The 26287-nt window shown below is 37.3% G+C and overlaps 2 protein-coding genes across 2 annotated transcripts; both read right to left on the reverse strand.

Moving 5' to 3' along the window:
- Nucleotides 1–8071: 8071 nt before the first annotated feature.
- On the reverse strand, nt 8072–11698 carry LOC135641387 (protein TAPETUM DETERMINANT 1-like). The gene is made up of 2 exons (XM_065156743.1): nt 11470–11698; nt 8072–8484 (listed from the first exon to the last, which is right to left on the reverse strand). The coding sequence occupies exons 1-2, from the start codon at nt 11696–11698 to the stop codon at nt 8072–8074; spliced, it is 642 nt and encodes a 213-aa protein (XP_065012815.1).
- A 13608-nt stretch (nt 11699–25306) lies between these two features.
- On the reverse strand, nt 25307–26060 carry LOC135641388 (TPD1 protein homolog 1-like). The gene is made up of 2 exons (XM_065156744.1): nt 26000–26060; nt 25307–25719 (listed from the first exon to the last, which is right to left on the reverse strand). The coding sequence occupies exons 1-2, from the start codon at nt 26058–26060 to the stop codon at nt 25307–25309; spliced, it is 474 nt and encodes a 157-aa protein (XP_065012816.1).
- Nucleotides 26061–26287: the final 227 nt, after the last annotated feature.

Raw genomic sequence — 26287 nt, forward strand, 5'->3', positions numbered from 1 at the left:
GGACCAAAAACTTTGAAAGTTTGCAAGGCGATACTTGTTAAAGCTCCAACAAGTATCCACCCAGTTCAAGCAGCATGAGGCATTTTAGAGACTGACATATAGTAATGATGGTCTTTTTCTTTTAAATGGAGGATCTGTAGGAATCAACAAGGATCAACACAACTCAGCCAACCTCACACCAGAGTCAGAATCATTGGTGAGTTGAAGCAACATGGTGGATCAAAGGTTCGACTACTCAAAAATAGCAACGGAGAGCAATTGGGAGCCAAGAGGCGCATTGCAACTAGAGCAGAAGATTGAAGACTCAGCAAAGGCGAGGAGTTGCAGTGTTCACAAAGGCTTCGACGAGGACGTCGAAGGAATACGTGAGGGAGAATGTCATGGACAAACTTCGAAACAGGATGTTTGATGTAATGCTTATGTATGTCCATGTCTTTTGATATGTTCATGCTTTGCACAATATGTAGAGGGACGGTCGAAAGCTTAATAGTCCCATTTTAGTTGGGTTTGATGGCATCTTTAGGCTTGTAAATAAAGGTTGTGTCATGTGGACACTTGTGAGAGATTTTTGATCTGTAGTGGACCATTTTGACCCTTTGTTGTGTAACTGTTCAGAGCTTATAAAGTCTGTTTGTAATTTGCATTGTCTATGAAGTGTTTCCTAGAATGTTTGCTTGTGGATCCCGAGTGAGGCATTTTCTCTAACTCTACCATGCCTAAATTTGAGACCTAGTCAATGGATTTATTAGAGGATTCTATTGAATCTCTGATTTTAATGATTAAACCAATTGATAAGTGTTTATGATTTGATTTGCATTTTGAGTGATGCAAGATGTTTCGATGTGGGAGAGACAATTAAAGCAGGAAGAATCATATTGGGCCGGAGGAAAACATGTTAGAAGATTTGACGTCGGGTCGGAGGATCAGTTGACATTCGATAGAACGCTTTGAGACATAGATTCGGGTTCGGGCCAAGAAGAGCAGATAATGTGCCAAGGATATTGGAGTTACGGAGGTTAACTGGCCGATTAAGCAATGGGCAGCAAGAGAGGACGATGCGCCCAAGAATCGAACGAAGCGTCCATGGACCAATGACATGTCGGACAATATTATTCATTCTTAGTAATAATTATCTAGATCGAAGTGTGTTTTTATGTGTGTAGGATTAACTACGATAGCAAGGCATGAAGCAAAATGAAGTCCCGGAGTCAAGAACACGATTTCGTTGGGAGTTCGAGAGTTCATCGGAAGTCTGGACGTTCATCGAAAGTTCTGCCGGAACCAACCGAGAAGTCCAGGAGCTTACCAAAGATGCTCATCCGAACTCGCCAAGATGATCATCGTGAAGTTTAGGAGCTTGACAGGAGTCCGCTGGAACATTGCCAAGAGATCGTTAGAAGTTCATCGAAAGATCGCCGGAAGAAACCTAACTTATTTTTCTTAGAATATGTCTTAGGAATCATAGTTAGCATATAATTGGAGTTGGGATTGGGAGTAATCCCATCAATTCTGTTAGGGGCCAACTAGGCCCAAAGTTGTGCTGGTTTGGGCTGGATTCAAGGCCCAACCAGGGTGCTGAAAGCTTGGCCGGCGGTGGCACCGCATGGGGAACAATGCCATAGGAATTCTGGGCGATGGTACTATCGACAGTGAATGCTACCAGTGGTGGTACCGCCCAGGAACGGTGGTGGCACCGCCTGTACCTAGGATTCTTCGATCAGAGAGAGACAATTAAAGCAAGAAGAATCATGTTGGGCTAGAGGAAAACGTGTCAGAAGTTTAGACATCGGGTCGGAGGATCGGTCGACATATCGACAGAAGGCTTTGAGCCATAGATTTGGGCATCGGGCTAAGAAAAGCAGATATTGTGCTAAGGATATCGGAGTTGCGGAGGTCAATTGGTCGATTGGGCAGTAGGCCACATGATAGAACGATGCACCAAAGAATCGGACGAAGTATCGATGGACCAATGACATGCCAGACAACATGATTCATGCTTAGTAATAAGTTCAACTGAGAGAAAAAAAAAAGAAAACTCTGTTGTAATTGTATGTGAAACTCCTCTCAAAGTTCTAAGTATCAGAATAATTTGAGAGAGGAGTAAGTGGGGGTGTAAGGGTTATCTCCTAAACCCGATAAAAGGAGAATTGGGTTGTAAAAGGTGGTTGGTCTTCGCCTATTGAAGGAAGACCGATAGTAGATGTCGGTGGCCTCGACGGAAGAGGAATCAGCGGAGTGGATGTAGATCACGACGACCGAACCACTATAAAAATATGGTTTGCCTTTCATTTTTGTAATTTACTTTAAACTGCAAACGACCTTCTCATTACTTGCTACGCTCTTCTTATTGCTTTCATAGTTAAGCATTTTTTAAATTGGTTTTATCGTACAAAAAGAAATTTCTATAACCAACATAATTTTTACCGCTGCACTAATTCACCCCCCCTCTTAGTACCGACTCGTTCCTAATAGATTCCATATGGATCCAACTATGAAAAATGGATCGATGTTTAGAGGAGATGTAACGAGAGTTTAAACAATCTAAATGGGAAGTGTTGGTCAACCCCAACTTAGGTTAATCACTATTGACCCAAAAAATATAAGAAAATGTCGATTCCAACAAACTTTCACCTCCCGTCATTAGAGGCATTCGATGGCATTATCGACTTGATGGAGCACATTACAACTTTTCATGCTCAAATATAGTTGTACGATACTTTGGATGCCCTGATGTGTCACACATTCTCAACCATATTAAGATGTCCAGCACAAGAATGATATGCTCACCTGAAGTTGCCTTTCGTTGGTTTAAATTTGAACTTCACATTCTTACAAATGTGCTCCTGAGACCATTAGCAGCAATGCTTCTTGGACTCAGACAAAGGAAGGAAGTGATGCTTGTAGAATTTGTCACAGGCTTCACTAAAAAATTTTGAGATATAGTGGATGCCCATCAATTGCTCATAAAAAAGATCTTATGATGGGGTTCAAGCCCTCTCATCTCTTTTACTCATTAGTGAAAAGCCACCAATAATGATACCAAAGGTACTTTTGAGGACTAATTAATATATTGCTACCAAGACAATGGTCTCTAGTAAGCGTGAGGAGTTAGGCAAGATGCCAAAGTTGAAGCAACTATAATCCACTATAACCCAGAGGTCACCATGGCAAAGGAGGAACGAATGACCCAAGTTATCTCACTCAAGGTATGAGCTAACCCCCGTAAATTTGTTTAGAACTGAAGTTTTTCTATAGATAAAAGAGAAAGGGCTCTTAAAAGACTCTCACCCAATGAAGACTCCATTAGCGAAAAGATATGGTTTCAAATACTGCGAGTTCCATCGAGATTATGACCATTCCATGGAGGATTGTTGTAACTTGAAAAATCATATATTGACAAATTTATATGCTAGGGACACTATGATCGGCTCATCCAAAAACGTTGGAAACCCACACCCCGACTTTAGGAGTCATGAAGAGATAGATTTACATCATCATTGGTGGACCTGCCTTAGTGCGAGATAGCTCCTCAAGTTGTAAAGCTTATGTCTAAGCCACCATTGAAAAGATCCTAAGGATAAAGGGTGACCTTGAGATAAACTTCAAGAAGGAAGATATAGAGAACCTTGACCTGAACCTTGATGATGCCTCAATAGTTTCAATAAAGATAATCAATTCTTTGGTCAATAGGATCATGATCAACACATGTAGCTCTACCGATATCCTCTACTTTGATGCTTTCCAAAAACTCGGGTTCTCGACTAATAACTATAACCCTATGTTTTCTTCATTTATGGGATTCATGAGCAATTTTATCTCCCCTCTTGGGACCATGAAACTGCATGTCTTATTCGGAGATGAGTATTACTCCAAAATAATGCTAGCTAGATTCCTGATGGTGGATATCTATTTAGCATACAATGCAATCATAGGTCATTCCATGCAGAACAGACTAAGGGCAATGGTGTCGACCTACCACATGGTGTTGAAGTTCTAGTGAACAGGGTCATGATTGACATAGGTAGCTCTATCGATATCCTTTACTTTGATGCTTTCTAAAACTCAAGCTCTCAACTAACAACTATACCCCTCTAACTTCTTTACTGACAAAATTTATGAGTGATTCTCTCTCCCACCATAGGACCGTGAATCTGCATGTCATATTCGAAGATGAGCATTATTCCAAAACAATGCTGGCTCTATTTATGGTGGTAGATATCCTCTTAATATACAACGCAATCATAGACCGAACCACATTAAATAGCCTAAGGGTGGTGGTGTCAATCTTTAACATAGTAATGAATTTTTTCATGGGAATTGGAATTGGGGAGCTAAGAAGTAACCCAAGGGAGTCGTGCTAGTTCTACCTGACGGTGATCTCTCTATCGAAGAAGGCTCAGTCTAAAACGCCACCTATAGACACCAAAGGCTTCGCCAAGTCCACCTCACATCCTAAACTGATGGAGCCGCTGATTGAGGCTGCCCTAAACAAGGCTAGAATTGATCGAGTTGTCAAGGTTGAAATGACACTTCCTAAAGAGAGACAAGTGCAACTCATCAACTTTCTTTAGGAGAACACCGAGGTATTTACGTGATCACTGAGAGGCATGTTAGGAATCGACCCCAACGTAGTTCAACATCACTTGAACATTATTTCGAAGGCAAGTTAGTGAAGCAAAGGCCTTAGAAGTTTGCTCCCAACCACTAGTAGGTAATTACTGATGAGGTAGATAAGTTATCAGGAGTTCGATTTATTATTGAGATGCAGAACCCCCAATGGTTTGCCAATGTTATACTGATTCAAACGTCCAATGAAAATTGGAGGATGTGTGTTGATTATACCAATTTCAACGAAGCATATCCAAATGATAGCTATCCACTTCCTTAGATTGATTAGGTTGTTAATTCTACCTCTAGTCATAAGCTCCCCATTTTTATGGAAGCATTCTCAATTTATAATCAAATCAGAATGGCATGAGAGGATCCTTAACACACTTTCTTTTTCACTGAATGAGACATATTTTGCTTCCGAGTCATGCTATTCAGGTTAAAAAATGTGGAGGTGATGTACCAAAGAATGGTGAACAAGATATTAAAGCACAAGATCGGAAGAAACATTGAAGTGTATGTAGTTGACATGATAGTAAAAAGTTGGACAATCGAATTGCATTTGACAGACTGAACGAAAACATTTGAAGTCCCAAAGAACTTCAACATGTTCCATAATCTAAATAAATGTGCTTCCGGAGTCAACTTAGGAAAGTTCCTCAGATTTATTATGCACCAAAGGGGAATAAATATAAACCCCAAGAATGTGAAAGCCATATTAGAGATGTGCCACCACCTCGGTCAGTAAGGGAAGTCCAATAGTTAATAGGGTGAATAACAGTGCTTAGCCAATTCTTATCCCAATCAGGTGATAGGTATTTGCCTTTTTTTCATGCATTAAAGAATTTAAAGGACTTCCTACGGATAGAAGAGTATCATGAGGCTTTTGAAAGGCTAAAAGTCCACCTTGCCTAATTGCCACATCTCACTTCCTCAACCTCGGATGAAACTCTAAGCCTTTGCCTCATTGCCACCTAAGTGGTAAGGAAGCTTCATTCCTATTTTCAAGTGCATGTTGTGTAAGCGAATACCAACCAATCACTCAGATAGATCCTCTTTCCGTTTGATGTCTCGGGTTGACTATTGAGGTGGTCAGTAGAGTTGGATGAGTTTGAAATCCAATATGTTTCGAGGACTGCAATAAAGGAACAGGGGTTATTGGACTTTATTTTGGAACTATCTCACCCTTTGCTTGAGATCAACAACTATATCCCACCAGCATGGACATTATTCATGGATGGCTATGCAACCTCGGATGGGGGCCGTGCGAAACTTGTTCTGAAAGGCTCGAACAAGCGAGCGTACAATTAAGCTCTCTGATTTGGGTTCAAATCTCTAATAAGGGTTGATCTAACTTTCAAACTAAAACTATGGAGATTATATCTTAATAAAAAATTTATTGGTTCCGAAAACATAAAGGGTAAATCAAACAACCAATCACAAAGAATAAGAGAGTAACTTAAGTGAATTCCTTGGGAGAGATAGAGGTTCATCGAAATGAAGATAAAAAATAAATTATAATATAATTTCAATAGATAAAGACCACAGAGAGGATGAAAAATATGTAACACAAATAATCATAAAGAGAAGAATCATTGTAACAAAAGAAAAGCTTAACGTTACAAATGCAAGAAGTTTGGTGATAGGGTAAAATACTATTATCACTTTTTAGAGAAAAGGGGCATCTGAACTTGTTTTATGCATGCTAAATTGTTCAAGAATAAAAGAATGGACTATGGCACATGGTTAGTGTTAGTAGGAACCATACGATTAGTTTGATGTAAACTCATTATTATCGATTTAAAAGTTTTCAACACCCACAATCTCCATGCCTCCAATCGGAGCTCACAAAGTTGAGATAACTACCATAAGAAACTTCAAACAAGAAAAAATAGAGGATTTCGAGTGAAGACCAAACCTTTAAGGTGCTCGGGAAAGGATTGATCATGGTCAAGAAGCATGCACGCTAGAGACTAAATGGGTTTCAATCTCTATTTCCCTCTCCATCGAGGTATTTATAAGGGTCAATTTAATTGAACTTGGGTAAATTAGCTAGCTTAGTGACTCTCTGGTTCCCATTGGTGACTATGTATTTACAAAATACTGTCTCAGTTCATCATATTTAATTAGATCTTGGATGTGATTAGATTCCAAAGGAGGAACCAAATATGGACAATAGTAAAAGGATTTCATTCTTAAACAAAAATCTAATATTGGATTAACTTCGAAGCCTCCCATGATTGTCTAGGTTCCATTAATGAAATCTTCCTTGTTTGAATGACATCTTCAATCCCTTAATTTTCTATCAAAGATTTACAAAATCAATTGGCCAAAAATCTATTATTTTTGGCTAATTGAGACTTGACATATGAAATTAAATTAGCACCTATTGGACATCTCATGTCAATGGATCGGAGTTGATGAAGAAATTTACATTAGTAGATCATCTAAAGGAAATATTCCCTTATTAACTAACCAATGGTTATAAGAACAACAATATATAAAACAATTTTCTAAGATATGTTTTCATTCCAAACTTATTAAACAGATACTTACAGGTTTTAAATACCTATAGATTCGGACTACCATGATCGATGGAGGAGTTTTGTTAGATAAACTTGACACAGTCTTTTGCATGAAGTGGGATATGATATACATGCGTCTACGATTCTTGACCAAAGTAGGGCAAAGGACATGAGATACAAACGCTATTTCCCTTCCGAAAAAAATTTGCCTCGTCTAAGATATGAATACACAATGTTAGTTTCACTAAATTAAATCGGTGATCAAATTTGATGTGATCGTATTATCACCAAAAAGAAGGCTCTCGAGACATTATCACAAGAAAGCCGAACACACAAAGTCCAAATCCCTCTTCCTAGTTTCATTATAAAAGTCCAAACCCCTCTTCAAAGGCTTTCGCCTTTGAAGGAGCATATGGATCAATCCCAAATGGACACTATTAATGATGAATCCCAAGCAACTATGGGTTCTCTTTCCCCAACTGAGTCCAGATGGGTTACTACCTAACCTGCTCATCTCAGAAGCTTCATGTAAGATCTTCAAATTCACACATCCTTAACTACTTCAGACGGTGTTGATGATTCAAAGCTTGCTCGCTCAGTGTATCATTAGAATTAAAATGCACTAAAACGAAGAAGCTGGAATCGGAACGACAAGTGCAATAACATTTCTTGACTACTCTAATTTTAGTTCCAATTACGATGTCCTTTAAATATTCTGCTTTGAATTGGACGTGTTTAATGATCTTCCCATCGTAAAACAATGCTCTCAATGCTGTCATCCAGCGAATGACGCACTTGCTCTGACCACTCACCACAGCAAAAGGTGCGTTAGTGCACTATCAAAGAAGCGGAAATTAAAAGCGTATATTTCAGCCATATCTACCAACAATAACTCCAAAATTGAGTGTCTGGTAATGAAAGCAGGTGAAGGTAGAGGTTTAGGCTGAGGGGACGCAGGTGGCGCTGGAAACAGCCATGGGGTAAGAGAAGGAGTTGGCGTACTGGAAAGAGATGGTTTCGCCCGGGCGGAGGGGGCGGCCGTCGTTGAGGAGGCAGTCGTTGATGCTGAGGCGGCGGAAGATGCGGGGGTTGATTTGGCGAGCGCTGCTAAACTTGCCGCAGCTTAGGTGGATTTGGCCCATGGCACACCCGTCTTTCAACGGGCAAAGATTCTGCACATTCACCGTGTACGTTGGGATCCCACTGGGCAGCGGCGGCGTCGCGTCTTGGTGCAACACGATGTCATCCATGCTGCACTGGTTTCCTATCCGATTTGTCGATTTGGAGGAAGAGGAGGAGGACGAAGACGTCACCGTTGCACGCAAACCACTAACACACATCAAGGTTGTACCTGATACAAGAAAATATGTATCATAATCTAAATAAGTATATAGGGATTTGAGTACGTGTGATTCTAATGTTTCAAGTAAGTTGCACATATTTTCATCAAACCAAATATGACAAATATTTGGTTGAAAAAAAAATATATCTAGCATATTAGATAAAGCTTAAGTTTGAATAAGATTGTATGGTCGATTATTAGTATAACTCTTTAGAATATATTATTATGGAATCAGAGATGAGAGAAGCAAAAAGTAAGTACAAAGAGAAATAGTTTGGTTTCACGCGTACCGAAGGTAAGCAGAAGGATTAGCGCTATAACAGTTCTCATCCTCAGCTGCTCCGGCGACATGCACCCTAACCCTTAGCTTCTTCTTCTTCTTCTTCCTCTTGATCCTTCGTTCGTATAAATGTGTAGTATGTGAAGGAAGTATTTAAATGTGAGTAATAACATAGAAAAACAAGCATAATGGGCAATATCTACTTGATTTGAACTGCACGTAATGTTTGAACGGAGGAAATAGAAAATCATCACACCTTTTCCTTAGAGATGTAATTATAATAGGTAAATAAATAAATTATCAATTTAAAAAAGGAAAATATCTTAATTAAATTTTTGGGTGAGTAATTCGATCAACATTTCTATAATTTAGTCCAACCGATCGCAAATAAAATAAAGCAAGAGTGAAGAGGAAAAACTTGTCCATCACATCTCTGATTGGGTAAATTATCGCCTCTGATGCCTCTTGACTTAATCTACCATAGAGGCCACAAATAACAATAATTACCCCCTTCCAACTATAGTTGAACTAGGAATGGATAGCTGGCCTCCTTTTTTTGTTCGATTCTTTGGCCTTAAGAATGAGTGATTGCCGTGCCCAATTGGAGAGCAAACAGCTAATTGAACGCAGTCTACGGTCGATCTGTGACCCTAGATACTGAAGGTGTTCTTACCTTTTGCAAAAAAAACTCATCCATGAGTTGTCATGAAATATTCACAAGGCTACTTCTTATTGCCGGTGAGTCGATCACAAGTTTGGAGAAAGGCAAAAGAGAGAATGGAAGGGGGAGATAAGGGATGCTAAAGAAGTGCGCAGCCACCTAATTCTCCACAATGCCTTCCTCGTCACCATGGACCTTGCCTCCCGCGTCTTTCCTGAGAGTGCTCTCATTGTAATTAGTGAAAAAGAGTATACCATCAGCTAATCGTCATCCAACATGCGACCACCATATGGTATCCACGATCAAAGGAGAAGACAATGTCACCCTCTGTCCACATAGGCAATGGTCCAAAATAGATAATTATGGTTTACGCACCCTCCCTTGTGTCCCATGTGGACAAAAGGCCATAGGGAGGCTATTAGAGGTGGTTAAAGACTACCTCCTCATAGAATATTTTATAAAAATATATTATCCCTTTACGATTAGTTATAAAAGCTCGTTTCTAATAAAATGAAAATGGGGCTTACCTTTTCTGACTACTCATGTCTATACTCATACCCCTTGGATTACTAACTTGGGCTTCAGAGGGACCGGATCAAGACCTCTTTAGCTCTCGGTCTTCATATAGGTGGCACTACAGGATCTTGGTGTTTCCACCTTAAGGCACTTTGGGCAAACCTATGCATACGGGTCCAGACCATGTCGGGTTGATTGGGATATCAATTATATCTTCCGTCATCATTTTGGTACTAGAAGAAGGGACCGATATTACAACAACTCCTGCCCATCAACTCTCTCAATGAACTTTCAAGAAAAGAGGCTTTGCCCTTGACCTATGGCACTTTCATTCGAGAGGGGCAACAACTACTCTTTTCGTACATGGACATATCCACCTCGAAGCAAATGTTGATGCGGTACTGGCATCTATTCATTGGCCTAGGCCTTTAAGCCTTGGGGATGACCTTGAGCCACCTTCTTATCCCCATCAAGGTATTCTTGAAAACCTTATCTAGCATATGTAGATACTAACGAGCATGATATATGGCTCCACTTATGTCCTAGTTATCGCAATAAAAGATACTACTAGCTCAACCATTGTCACTGGCTCAATCGCTACCGGCATCGACACCCATCGAGTTTCCTGCACCTAATGTGGTGTCAGTATCCTAGGAGCACCTGAGTGTTAGATTATGTGGCCCTATTTAATTAGGTAAGATATATTATAGATATTATTGGATTCTGATTATGGTTATTGGCCAATAGAAAAGAAGTCCATATTAAAATAGGATTCTTTAGGAGATAACCTTGATGGAAGGAACTCTCCTAATAACTTATCCTAGACCCTCTGCTCTCGCCTATAAATAGACAGGACCTCTAGGGGCTAAAGATATCATCATATATCATCTGATATATCATTTGTGCGCATCTGATAGATAAGACCTCTAGGGGTTAAGTGCGCATCTGAGTAGCATCTCAGTCAATTGAGAGATTAAGGTTTTTCTCTCAATTTGAGTCAAGTGAGAGATTAAGTTTTTCTCTCAATCTCCCTCTCCCTTAATCCCCTAATCCATCAATCTAGGTGGTCCTGTGAAAAGATAGGAAGAGAGGAGAAGGATTTAGTTCTTTTTGTAGATCCTTGCAGATTGATATTTCAGATCCGACGACGAAGTGCTTGTAGATCAGATAAGGTTTATTTCTTCTGAACAACAAGAAAGGTATGCATCGTAAAATTGTCAGATCTAATTTATTTAATTTCAATCTTGGTATAAAAGTTTTTCCGCATTATAGATAGCATGATTACAGATTTTATGCTAACAATTGGTATCAGAGCCAGGTTCTTGAGATCAAATATATTAGATCTATTATTGTTCTTTACGATGCTTGAATGATTTGTCGGATATTATTGATCTGTTTTCTTTCTATATGATTTGCTCTATTATTGATTATGAGCAATGTATAATTTTATGTTTGATCGATGAATTTACTGTTTATTATCATCGATATTATTGAGATGATCATCTCTCTTGATCGTTGTCGAGGAAGGGCCGTGTACCACCCCGCAGCCGCGCATCACGGTCGTGCGCAGGCAGAGGTTTGCTTGCGAACGGTGGCGGCATCACGGACATCCGGCACCGCATGTGAACGCGGTGATTGCGGAAGGGCGGTGGCCGCAGATGGTGGCAACCGCTGCCAAGCGCGAGCAGCGGCAGCGGCCGCGCCAAGGCGGCAGCCAAGCGCGGGCAGGAACCGCAGCAGCCGCGCGCAGGTAGTGGCAGCGGCATGGCAACCGCGCACCGACGGCGGCCGCGCGTGGGTAGACGACCGCGCCGCACGTCGCAACGGCCGCGACGCACGCGGCGGCGGCGGCCGCGCCGCACGTCGCAACGGGCGCAGGCAGATTAGGGTTTTGGCATAATTACGGGTTTTGCAAAATTACAATTCTGCCCTTTTGCAAATTTAGTAATTCCAGTTTATGTTCTGACAACATATTTACAGTTTTACCCTCAGGTTTAATTTTGCCAAATTACAGTTCTGCCCTTAGTGAATTTCTTAATTTCAGTTTATATCCTATCATATATTTACAATTTTATTCAAATTGAGAATTTTAAGTTATATTCTCAATTATAAAATTGATAAATATGATTTATTATAATTATGATTGAATTTAATCATGATTATATTTTGGTTATTTGATTGGATTTAATTTTTGATTTAAAAAAAAAAAAAAACTATAAATTATAGTTTACTTTATAGTTTTCTCATATGAATTATTGATTATACATGTGATAAATAAAGTCCAATTATTGTTCTTGGATATTTATTTAGTTATTCACATGTATATATTTGAAATTGTGAAAATAATATTTATCTTTCACATGAAGGCAATTAAGACATGATTTATATGTTATCATGATTATCATATGAGTTTTCTTTTGTTGATTAAAGTTTAATAATTATTATGGTTATTTATTATTGAATTGCTTAGCATTAAAGTTCAATAATTATTATGGTTATTTATTATTGAACTGCTTAGCATTAATGTTCAATAATGATTATGGTTATTTTATTATTGAACTACTTGGCATTAATGTTCAATAATTATTATGGTTATTTTATTATTGACCTGCTTAGCATTAATGTTCAATAATTATTATGGTTGTTATTCTATTATTGAACTGCTTAGCATAAATTAAAGAAATTTGATGAATATTATTTGTAATTCATCTCCTTAAGTTTTATCTGATTTGTAGCTGCCAAAGTGGCCTTGGATGATAAACTTTTGTGATATGAATTACAATAAAGGTCTTATCATTTATAGGACATTTTGGATTGTATTTTATATTTTTTTGTATTGGTCCTGTAGCCACCAAAGTGACCTGGACTGATAATTTATAAAATACATTATGAATTTAGTCCTAAATGATATTAAATAAAATAATATTCATAATGACAGAATGAATCAGGATAAAGAAATTTAGTGAATATTATTTGTAATTTATATTTCTAAGTTTTATCTGACCGGTAGTTACCAAAGTAGCCTGGGATGATAGGCTTATGGGATATGAATTACAATAAAGTTTATGTCATTCATGGGATATTTTAGACTGTATTTTATATTTTTGTATTAGTCCTGTAGCCACCAAAGTGACCTGGACTAATAATCTATAAAATACATTATGGAATTCATCCTAAATGACATTAAATAAAATAATATTCACGATGGCACATATAATTATGAGATTTAGATAATCCCAAAGGAGAATCTATTTTAAATAATTATGTGATGGGGAAGGATGATACTGTTTTGGATATTCTTGCAGTTTAGGGTTGTATACCCAAAGGTAACAACACTATTCCACAAGAATGGTATCAGTCCTCCATAAGTAATTTTGAGTGAACACCAGATATGTCAATATTTCACCCAAAGGTGAAATATAGATGATATCAATAGTTCATCATATTTTGGAAACTCAAAGCATTAATGTTATATTATTACTGTGGCACTTCTTTTATTGTGTTTATGTAAATGTCCCTATACTTTCTGAAATAAATGGTTTGAGCATATACAAGTTGTATTGAGTGAGTGAGATCTTGATCAGATTAATTGAACAGAACATAATATTAATTACTGAAAGTTCTGTAATTATTGAAAGTTCTGTGAAATAAATAATTGAGGTGATTGATCAAGAAAGGCATGAAATACTCAATTTTATGATACTTAGACTTCAGTACAGTTTACAACTTGCGCATAAGAATATCTAAGGATCAATTTAAATTATCTGATAAGTCATTAGTTGACACCTTACTATGATAGTATTTGAGGAATTTAAGATTATATCCTCAAAATAAATGATAAAGCTGTAAGCTCAAGACTCATAATATTTTGAGTACTACTCAAGGAGTAGGTAACACTAAAATAAGGATGAAGCGTAATTCCATCTGAGTTTATAATTATTATATAAACTCATAAAAGAATATCTTCACAATAAAGTGTTACTTTTGTAGCAAATAAAATTATGTGAAGAAGAAACATATTATAAGATTTGATTTGAAATGAAAAAAAAAAAAAGGTATAATTATAACCTTTGTATGGTTCAAATCAAATATTACGGATATTATTGATGGATTAATTTGATGCTTCATCATATGTTACCAATAATAGATATTGGGATAAAACCAAAAGAGAATGAGATATTTATCAATGTAGGGAATTATCTTAAAGTGAAAGTGATATTAGTTTGTATTTATCGCTTATATCTAAAGATGATTCAATTTGATAAATCTTGAGAATCCATGTTGTGTTCTTATAATTCTGGGAATTTAAGTTCTTTACCTAGAATTGTTATAATATTATTTCTCTTTTGGTGGTTGTAAACTTACTGTGATTCAATAAAATTAACCTTTGAATTCTGTATAATAGTCTATGCAGAATTAATATGAATCATAAGTTTACAATGATCCTATAATTAAATATTGAAGTGAAATGTAGTTTTATAAACTCCTTGAGGTTATGTTTATCACTATATGCTTTTGTCTCATTAAAGAGAGACATTTTATCACCATATAAATAATCTGTTGAGATATGATTATATATATCTAATTCATGTAAAGTCTATGACCATTTACACTCTTGAAGTGTATATATAAATGAAGTTGATAGACAATTAGATAGAAATGTCAATATCATCATATCTGAAAATGGTGATAAATTTTATGGTATTTATGATGAACCCAATTATAATTCTTTTGCTAGATTCTTAAAAAAAAAAAAAAAAAGGTATATGATTTACCAGATGTGTTACAGCATAATATGATTGCTGAAAGATATCATCGTACCTTATAGATATGGTTATGAGCATGATCTTTTGTACCCAAATCAATGTGAAAAGAAGCTCCAAGGACAACTATGTATATCTTGAATGGTGTTCCTAGTAAGTAAATTACATAACTTTTTAAGTTATGAAATGATAGGAAACCTGATTTAAGATATTTACATATTTGAGATTGTCCTATGGAGATAAAGGATCTTCAACTCACATAAAAGAAAATTAGATTTAATAATTATTTCTGAATATTTTATTATTTATTCAGAAAAGTTTAAAAGGGGTACATATTTTATTGCTCTAATCATAGTACGAGGACAATTAAATCTGGTAACATAAGATTCCTATAAAATAGGAAATCAGTGGGAGTGAAAATCTCGAAATTTAATTTTGATATAAAGGAGATACAAGTTAATACTTCTTTATTATTCGAGAGATTGTTGTTACTCAAATCATTAAATGATTTGATAAAAGTGAACAACAAAATAACATTACTAAACTCCCACATTATATTGATATCATTATTAATGGTCTTGTAGAACAATCATAATTGACAACTTTGAGAATATCTCAAAGGGGAAGGAATCATGTCATTTATGGTTATTATGTTGCATATCTACAAGAATTATATTATGATATAGGAATCAGAATGGATCCCTTATTGTTGTCATCGGTCATGAAAAGTAATGATTCTGAAAAGTAATATGATGCAATAAAAGAAGAGTTAAAACTAATAATCAGAATGGTGTCTGATAAATTTATCGAATTGTCCAATAATTGTAAAAGAGTCTATTATATAAATGTGGCTCAAAGGACAATGTCGATATAATGGTCAGACTTGTGGTTAAAAGTTTTACTCGTAAGGAATGTATCGACCATAACGAGATTTTTAATGAACTCGTTAAGAATCATCATGACATTAATGATTCATTATGAGCTTAAGTTATATCATAATGATATGAAAATATATATTTTTTTTAAAAGATCTAGCTTTATATGGGTTACTCTACATGATTTACTCTAAAAGAAAATGAAAGAAATATAAAGTTTGGTATGCAAATTTAGGAATCCATTTATGACCTTAAACAAGCTCCAAAATAATGATATATAAAGGTTCTTAATATCATTATTTTTAGATTTAAGGTAAATACTATTAATTAGTATTTATATCAATGGGAGCAAGTTTATTATATTGGTCTTATATATGGATAATATTTTGCCTTACCAATAGTGATCTTGATTTATTATACTAAATCAAGAATTTATCACTGAGAGTTTTAATATGGTTGATATGAATGAGACATCTTATATTATTAACATTGAGTAATTCAATGATAGACCTCAATGATTATGAAGATTGTCTTAGAAAGGATATATCAACCGAGTCTTGAAATGATTTTAATATACAGCTTTGTTCAGTAAATCATAAAAGCAAAGTTTTAGTCAATAGTAAATGCTTGAAAATGACTTGAAAAGAATCAGATAATGAAGATATTCTTTGTATATGTGCAGTTGGAAGTCTATGCTCAAACCTGTGTTAGAAAAGATATCAGTTTTTACAGTTAAAATGTTGGGTATATATTGGAGTTACTCAAAAGTAAAAACATTAAAGGACTACAGAGAAAGTAATAAGATATCCGGAAGGGACAAAGGATTATATGCTCACATGTATGAAATTATATCGGCTTGAAATAATGGTATTTTTTTCAGATGCTGATTATATAAATTGCCTCGATAATAGGAAGTCCACCTTACGGTTAATATCTATGTAATTAGAGAGGCAATTTATTATTATTAATAATAGAAGTTGATTTTGTGGCATGCTTTGAGGCCACTAATCAAATTTTTGACTGCAAAATTTTTTATCTCAGGACTTGGTGTAGTCAGACTCAATTACCAAGTCGTTGAAGATATTTTATGACATTGCAGTAGTTTTCTCCTTTAAGAATGACAAGTACTATTGCATCTATATGCATTATGGTATAAAGTACTTGATCGTTAGAGAAGATGAGTCCAGAAACATCTAATGTCAATTAATTACTTGAGTTCCACTGTATTAATTGCTGATCCATTCACTTAAGACTTACAGTCTAAAGTATTTTGAAAGAACATGTTCTTATGATTGGGTTTGTGAGCAACCCATAAAGGATATGGTGATGCATGTTTGAGTGGACACTATAATTGACATTCTTACTTACGTACTTAAAGTTATTTGTTTCTGCTATCCTGTTCACAATTATGTATGTACATATTATGGTTGAATGTGATGACAGGATTGTCTTGACAAGACAAATTATAGGGGTCATTTTGGACTGCATTAGGAAAGGCTAACAGTATTGTGGTACATAGAAGGAAGTGTGACACTGATTGCATACAACCGCTATGACTCATATTATTAGTCAGACTTAATGTAGTATTATTATTATTATTGGACTTATTGGCCTATTTTCTAAAATTCACGCGCGTGTATATAGTTTTTCAAAAATTTCAGAATCCAATTGAGTCAAATTGTTTTTAAATAAATTTTGTTTATTTATTTTTGATTTTTAAGTCTTTTTATATCTTACCAATTATTGGGCCAAGTGGGAGAATGTTAGATTATGTGGCCCTATTTAATTAGGTAAGATATATTATAGATATTATTGGATTCTGATTATGGTTATTGGCCAATAGAAAAGAAGTCCATATTAAAATAGGATTCTTTAGGAGATAACCTTGATGGAAGGAACTCTCCTAATAACTTATCCTAGACCCTCTGCTCTCGCCTATAAATAGACAGGACCTCTAGGGGCTAAAGATATCATCATATATCATCTGATATATCATTTGTGCGCATCTGATAGATAAGACCTCTAGGGGTTAAGTGCGCATCTGAGTAGCATCTCAGTCAATTGAGAGATTAAGGTTTTTCTCTCAATTTGAGTCAAGTGAGAGATTAAGTTTTTCTCTCAATCTCCCTCTCCCTTAATCCCCTAATCCATCAATCTAGGTGGTCCTGTGAAAAGATAGGAAGAGAGGAGAAGGATTTAGTTCTTTTTGCAGATCCTTGCAGATTGATATTTCAGATCCGACGACGAAGTGCTTGTAGATCAGATAAGGTTTATTTCTTCTGAACAACAAGAAAGGTATGCATCGTAAAATTGTCAGATCTAATTTATTTGATTTCAATCTTGGTATAAAAGTTTTTCCGCATTATAGATAGCATGATTACAGATTTTATGCTAACACTGAGAACCATCAAACCTCCAGTTGAAGGGGCACTTTACTCCCCAACTATAAAATTTTGTGGAGCACACCACTACTCTACCATGCCTAAATTTGAGACCTAGTCAATGGATTTATTAGAGGATTCTTTTGAATCTTGAATTTTGATGATGAAACCAATTGATAAGCGTTTATGATTTGATCTACGTTTTGAGTGATGCAGGATGCTTCGATCAGAGAGAGACAATTAAAGTGGGAAGAATCATATTGGGCCGGAGGAAAACGTGTTAGAAGATTAGACGTCGGGCCGAAGGATCGCTCGACGCATCGACAGAAGGCTTCGAGCCATAGATTCGGACATCGGGCCAATAAGAGCAGATATTTTGCCAAATCTATCGGAGTTGTGGAGGTCAAATGGCGGATTGAGCTTTAGGCCGCAAGAGAGGACGATGAGCCGAAGAATCTGACGAAGCGTCGATGGACCAATGACATGCCGGACAACATGATTCATGCTTAGTAATAGTTGTCTAGATCGAAGTATATTTTTTTGTGTGCAAGATGAACTATGATAGCAAGACATAAAGCAAAATGAAGTCCCAGAGTCAAGAATGCGATTTCGTTGGGAGTTCGAGAGTTTGTCGAAAGTCCGAACGTTCGTCGAAAGTTCTGCCAGAACCAACCGAGAGGTCCAGAAGCTTGCCAAAGAAGCTCATCAGAACTTTCCAAGAAGATCATCGTGAAGTCCAGGAGCTTGCCGGGAGTCCGTCGGAACATTACTGAGAGGTCGTCGAAAGTTCGCCGGAAGAAACCAGACTTATTTTTCTGAGAATATGTCTTAGGAATCATAGTTAGCATCTAATTAGATTTAGAATTGGGAGGTAATCTCATCAACTCTATTAGGGGCCAACTAGGCCCAAAGTTGTGCTGGTTTGGGTCGGATTCAAGGCCCAACCAGGGTGCTGAAAGCTTGGCCGGCGGTGGCAACGCATGGGGAACAACACCCTAGGAATTCTGGGCGGTGGTACTATCAACAGTTAATGCTGCCAATGGTGGTGCCACCTAGGAATGGCGGTGGTACCGTCAGTACCTAGGATTCTTCGATCAGAGAGAGACAATTAAAGCAAGAAGAATCATGTTGGGATGGAGGAAAACGTATCAAAAGGTTAGACATCGGGCCGGGGGATCGGTCGACGTATCGACAGAAGGCTTCGAGCCATAGATTCGGGCATCGGGCCAAGAAGAGCAGATATTATGCCAAGGATATCGGAGTTACGGAGGTTAACTGGCCGATTGGACAATAGGCCACAAGAGAGGACGATGCGCCGAAGAATTGGGTGAAGCATCGATGGACCAATGACATGCCGGACAACTTGATTCATGTTTAGTAATAAGTTCAACTGAGAATCATGTTGTAAAAGGTAGTTGGTCTTCGCCTATTGAAGGAAGACCGATAGTAGATGCCGGTGGCCTCGACGGAAGAGGAATCGGCGGAGTGGATGTAGGTCACGACAACCGAACCACTATAAAAATATGGTTTGCCTTTCATTTATGTAATTTACATTAAACTGCAAACGGCCTTCTCATTACTTGGTACGCTCTTCTTATTGCTTTCATAGTTAAGCATTTTCTAAATCAGTTTTATCGTACAAAATAAAATTTTCATAACCGACGTAATTTTTACCGCTGCACTAATTCACCCCCCCTCTTAGTGCCGACTCGTTCCTAATAGATTCCATATGGATCCAACTATGAAATATGGATCGATGTTTAGAGGAGATGTAATGAGAGTTTAAACAATCCAAATGGGAAGTGTTGGTCAACCCCAACTTAGGTTGATCGCTATTGACCCAGAAAATCTAAGAAAATGTCGATTCCAACAAACTTTCACCTCCCATCATTAGAGGCATTCGATGGCATTATCGACTTGATGGGGCACATTATAACTTTTCATGCTCAAATATAGTTGTATGATCCTTTGGATGCCCTGATGTGTCACACATTCTCAACCATATTAAGATGTCCAGCACAAGAATGATATGCTCGCCTGAAGTTGCTTTTTGTTGGTTTAAATTTGAACTTCACTTTCTTGGAAATGTGCTCCCGAGACCATTAACAACAATGCTTCTTGGACTCAGACAAGGGAAGGAAGTGATGCTTGTTGACTTTGTGACATGCTTCACTAATGAATTTCGAGATACAAGGGATGCCCATCAATTGCTCATAAAAAAGATCTTATGATGGGGTTCAAGCCCTCTCATCTCTTTTACTCATTAGTGAAAAGCCACCAATAATGATACCAAAGGTACTTTTGAGGACTAATTAATATATTGCTACCAAGACAATGGTCTCTAGTAAGCGTGAGGAGTTAGGCAAGATGCCAAAGTTGAAGCAACTATAATCCACTATAACCCAGAGGTCACCATGACAAAGGAGGAACGAATGACCCAAGTTATCTCACTCAAGGTATGAGCTAACCCCCGTAAATTTGTTTAGAACTGAAGTTTTTCTATAGATAAAAGAGAAAGGGCTCTTAAAAGACTCTCACCCAATGAAGACTCCATTAGCGAAAAGATATGGTTTCAAATACTGCGAGTTCCATCGAGATTATGACCATTCCATGGAGGATTGTTGTAACTTGAAAAATCATATATTGACAAATTTATATGCTAGGGACACTATGATCGGCTCATCCAAAAACGTTGGAAACCCACACCCCGACTTTAGGAGTCATGAAGAGATAGATTTACATCATCATTGGTGGACCTGCCTTAGGGCGAGATAGCTCCTCAAGTTGTAAAGCTTATGTCTAAGCCACCATTGAAAAGATCCTAAGGATAAAGGGTGACCTTGAGATAAACTTCAAGAAGGAAGATATAGAGAACCTTGACCTGAACCTTGATGATGCCTCAATAGTTTCAATAAAGATAATCAATTCTTTGGTCAATAGGATCATGATCAACACATGTAGCTCTACCAATATCCTCTACTTTGATGCTTTCCAAAAACTCAGGTTCTCGACTAATAACTATAACCCTATGTTTTCTTCATTTATGGGATTCATGAGCAATTTTATCTCCCCTCTTGGGACCATGAAACTGCATGTCTTATTCGGAGATGAGTATTACTCCAAAATAATGCTAGCTAGATTCCTGATGGTGGATATCTATTTAGCATACAATGCAATCATAGGTCATTCCATGCAGAACAGACTAAGGGCAATGGTGTCGACCTACCACATGGTGTTGAAGTTCTAGTGAACAGGGTCATGATTGACATAGGTAGCTCTATCGATATCCTTTACTTTGATGCTTTCTAAAACTCAAGCTCTCGACTAACAACTATACCCCTCTGACTTCTTTACTAACAAAATTTAAGAGTGATTCTCTCTCCCACCATAGGACCGTGAATCTGCATGTCATATTCTAAGATGAGCATTATTCCAAAACAATGCTGGCTATATTTATGGTGGTAGATATCCCCTCAATATACAACGCAATCATGGACCGAACCACATTAAATAGCCTAAGGGTGGTAGTGTCAATCTTTAACATAGTAATGAAGTTTTTAATTGGAATTGGAATTGGGGAGCTAAGAAGTAACCCAAGGGAGTCGTGCTAGTTCTACCTGACGGCGATCTCTCTATCGAAGAAGGCTCATTCTAAAACGCCACCTATAGACACCAAAGGCTTCGCCAAGTCCACCTCACATCCTAAACCGATGGAGCCGCTGATTGAGGCTGCCCTAGACAAGGTTAGAATTGATCGAATTGTCAAGGTCGAAATGACACTTCCTAAACAGAGACAAGTGCAACTCATCAACTTTCTTTGAGAGAACACCGAGGTATTTACGTGATCACTGAGAGGCATGTTAGGAATCGACCCCAACGTAGTTCAACATCACTTGAACATTATTTCGAAGGCAAGTTAGTGAAGCAAAGGCCTTAGAAGTTTGCTCCCAACCACTAGTAGGTAATTACTGATGAGGTAGATAAGTTATCAGGAGTTCGATTTATTATTGAGATGCAGAACCCCCAATTGTTTGCCAATGTTATACTCATTCAAACGTCCAATGAAAATTGGAGGATGTGTGTTGATTATACTAATTTCAACGAAGCATATCCAAATGATAGCTATCCACTTCCTTAGATTGATTAGGTTGTTAATTCTACCTCTAGTCATAAGCTCACCATTTTTATGGAAGCATTCTCAATTTATAATCAAATCAGAATGGCATGAGAGGATCCTTAACACACTTTCTTTTTCACCGAATGAGACATATTTTGCTTCCGAGTCATGCTATTCAGTTTAAAAAATGTGGAGGTGATGTACCAAAGAATGGTGAACAAGATATTAAAACACAAGATCGCAAGAAACATTGAAGTGTATGTAGTTGACATGATAGTAAAAAGTTGGACAATCGAATTGCATTTGACAGACTTAACGGAAACATTTGAAGTCCCAAAGAACATCAACATGTGCCACAATCTAACTAAATGTGCTTCTAGAGTCAAATTGGGAAAGTTCCTCAGATTTATTATGCACCAAAGGGAAATAAATATAAACCCCAAGAATGTGAAAGCCATATTAGAGATGTGCCACCACCTCGGTAAGTAAGGGAAGTCCAATAGTTAATAGGGTGAATAACATTGCTTAGCCAATTCTTATCCCAATCGGGTGACAGGTATTTGCCTTTTTTTCAAGCATTAAAGAATCTAAAGGACTTCCTCCGGATAGAAGAGTATCATGAGGCTTTTGAAAGGCTAAAAATCCACCTTGCCTAATTGCCACATCTCACTTCCTCAACCTCGGATGAAACTCTAAGGCTTTACCTCATTGCCACCTAGGTGGTAAGGAAGCTTCATTCCTATTTTCAAGTGCATGCTGTGTAAGCGAATACCGACCAATCACTCAGATAGGTCCTCTTTCCGTTTGATGTCTCGGGTTAACTATTGAGGTGGTCAGTAGAGTTGGATGAGTTTGAAATCCGATATGTTTCGAGGACTGCAATAAAGGCACAAGGGTTATTGGATTTTATTTTCGAACTATCTCACCCTTTGCTTGAGATCAACAACTATATCCCACCAGCATGGACATTATTCATGGATGGCTATGCAACCTCGGATGGGGGCCGTGCGAAACTTGTTCTGAAAGGCTCGAACAAGCGAGCGTACAATTAAGCTCTCTGATTTGGGTTCAAATCTCTAATAAGGGTTGATCTAACTTTCAAACTAAAACTATGGAGATTATATCTTAATAAAAAATTTATTGGTTCCGAAAACATAAAGGGTAAATCAAACAACCAATCACAAAGAATAAGAGAGTAACTTAAGTGAATTCCTTGGGAGAGATAGAGGTTCATCAAAATGAAGATAAAAAATAAATTATAATAAAATTTCAATAGATAAAGACCACAGAGAGGATGAAAAATATGTAACACAAATAATCATAAAGAGAAGAATCATTGTAACAAACGAAAAGCTTAACGTTACAAATGCAAGAAGTTTGGTGATAGGGTAAAAAACTATTATCACTTTTTAGAGAAAAGGGGCATCTGAACTTGTTTTATGCATGCTAAATTGTTCAAGAATAAAAGAATGGACTATGGCACATGGTTAGTGTTAGTAGGAACCATACGATTAGTTTGATGTAAACTCATTATTATCGATTTAAAAGTTTTCAACACCCACAATCTCCATGCCTCCAATCGGAGCTCACAAAGTTGAGATAACTACCATAAGAAACTACAAACAAGAAAAAATAGAGGATTTCGAGTGAAGACCAAACCTTTAAGGTGCTCGGGAAAGGATTGATCATGGTCAAGAAGCATGCACGCTAGAGACTAAATGGGTTTCAATCTCTATTTCCCTCTCCATCGAGGTATTTATAAGGGTCAATTTAATTGAACATTGGGTAAATTAGCTAGCTTAGTGAGACTCTGGTTCCCATTGGTGACTATGTATTTACAAAATACTGTCTCAGTTCATCATATTTGATTAGATCTTGGATGTGATTAGATTCCAAAGGAGGAACCAAATATGGACAATAGTAAAAGGATTTCATTCTTAAACAAAAATCTAATATTGGATTAACTTCGAAGCCTCCCATGATTGTCTAGGTTCCATTCATGAAATCTTCCTTGTTTGAATGACATCTTCAATCCCTTAATTTTCTATCAAAGATTTACAAAATCAATTGGCCAAAAATCTATTATTTTTGGCTAATTGAGACTTGACATATGAAATTAAATTAGCACCTATTGGACATCTCATGTCAATGGATCGGAGTTGATGAAGAACTTTACATTAGTAGATCATATAAAGGAAATATTCCCTTATTAACTAACCAATGGTTATAAGAACAACAATATATAAAACAATTTTCTAAGATATGTTTTCATTCCAAACTTATTAAACAGATACTTACAGGTTTTAAATACCTATAGATTCATACTACCATGATCGATGGAGGAGTTTTGTTAGATAAACTTGACACAGTCTTTTGCATGAAGTGGGATATGATATACATGCGTCTACGATTCTGAAGGTTACAAGGAACTCCAATTCCAAGTAGGTCATTCAACCAACCGACCTGGTGCTGCAACTGCTTCCACAAGAAGCCAATTTAATTTTACCTTAACCTCTACCTTAACATGAAGCACACTTCAAGTGATGAGTCCGACCTTGCACGAACAATTGCAAGGAATAGACAACCACCTTGTGAAATGTATGCCTAAAGCTAGATCTTGCCCTAACTTGACTATGCCCTAAGATAACTATTTCATGTTGATTGAATATTCGAGATATCTTTAACATGGTCTCATCTTCTAAATGTCCTCAAATCGACCTTAAGTTGACAACAACTGTGCATTCTAATCACATCGTGTCTTTGAGGCAGCTGAAGCTTCACTTGACCAGATGGGTTACTACCTAACCTGCTCATCTCAGAAGCTTCATGTAAGATCTTCAAATTCACACATCCTTAACTACTTCAGACGGTGTTGATGATTCAAAGCTTGCTCGCTCAGTGTATCATTAGAATTAAAATGCACTAAAACGAAGAAGCTGGAATCGGAACGACAAGTGCAATAACATTTCTTGACTACTCTAATTTTAGTTCCAATTACGATGTCCTTTAAATATTCTGCTTTGAATTGGACGTGTTTAATGATCTTCCCATCGTAAAACAATGCTCTCAATGCTGTCATCCAGCGAAGGACGCACTTGCTCTGACCACTCACCACAGCAAAAGGTGCGTTAGTGCACTATCAAAGAAGCGGAAATTAAAAGCGTATATTTCAGCCATATCTACCAACAATAACTCCAAAATTGAGTGTCTGGTAATGAAAGCAGGTGAAGGTAGAGGTTTAGGCTGAGGGGACGCAGGTGGCGCTGGAAACAGCCATGGGGTAAGAGAAGGAGTTGGCGTACTGGAAAGAGATGGTTTCGCCCGGGCGGAGGGGGCGGCCGTCGTTGAGGAGGCAGTCGTTGACGCTGAGGCGGCGGAAGACGCGGGGGTTGATTTGGCGAGCGCTGCTAAAATTGCCGCAGCTTAGGTGGATTTGGCCCATGGCACACCCGTCTTTCAACGGGCAAAGATTCTGCACATTCACCGTGTACGTTGGGATCCCACTGGGCAGCGGCGGCGTCGCGTCTTGGTGCAACACGATGTCATCCATGCTGCACTGGTTTCCTATCCGATTTGTCGATTTGGAGGAAGAGGAGGAGGACGAAGACGTCACCGTTGCACGCAAACCACTAACACACATCAAGGTTGTACCTGATACAAGAAAATATGTATCATAATCTAAATAAGTATATAGGGATTTGAGTACGTGTGATTCTAATGTTTCAAGTAAGTTGCACATATTTTCATCAAACCTAATATGACAAATATTTGGTTGAAAAAAAATATATCTACCATATTAGATAAAGCTTAAGTTTGAATAAGATTGTATGGTCGATTATTAGTATAACTCTTTAGAATATATTATTATGGAATCAGAGATGAGAGAAGCAAAAAGTAAGTACAAAGAGAAATAGTTTGGTTTCACGTGTACCGAAGGTAAGCAGAAGTATTAGCGCTATAACAGTTCTCATCCTCAGCTGCTCCGGCGACATGCACCCTAACCCTTAGCTTCTTCTTCTTCTTCTTCCTCTTGATCCTTCGTTCGTATAAATGTGTAGTACGTGAAGGAAGTATTTAAATGTGAGTAATAACATAGAAAAACAAGCATAATGAGCAATATCTACCTGATTTGAACTGTACGTAATGTTTTTATGGAAGAAATAGAAAATCATCACACCCTTTCCTTAGAGATGTAATTATAATAGGTAAATAAATAAAT

This window comes from Musa acuminata, chromosome BXJ3-6 (genome assembly GCF_036884655.1).
Source record: "Musa acuminata AAA Group cultivar baxijiao chromosome BXJ3-6, Cavendish_Baxijiao_AAA, whole genome shotgun sequence".
Taxonomy (NCBI): Eukaryota; Viridiplantae; Streptophyta; class Magnoliopsida; order Zingiberales; family Musaceae; genus Musa; species Musa acuminata.

Bases quoted from the DNA above. Each gene is read 5' to 3' on its own strand.
- LOC135641387 (XM_065156743.1), bottom strand. From the start codon at position 11,698: ATGCCGCTGCCACTACCTGCGCGCGGCTGCTGCGGTTCCTGCCCGCGC. The intron at 8,485-11,469 runs GTACACGGCCCT...TTCTTGTATCAG, and splicing joins TGATGCGCGGCTGCGGGGTG to GTACAACCTTGATGTGTGTT.
- LOC135641388 (XM_065156744.1), bottom strand. From the start codon at position 26,060: ATGTCGCCGGAGCAGCTGAGGATGAGAACTGTTATAGCGCTAATACTT. The intron at 25,720-25,999 runs GTACACGTGAAA...TTCTTGTATCAG, and splicing joins AATACTTCTGCTTACCTTCG to GTACAACCTTGATGTGTGTT.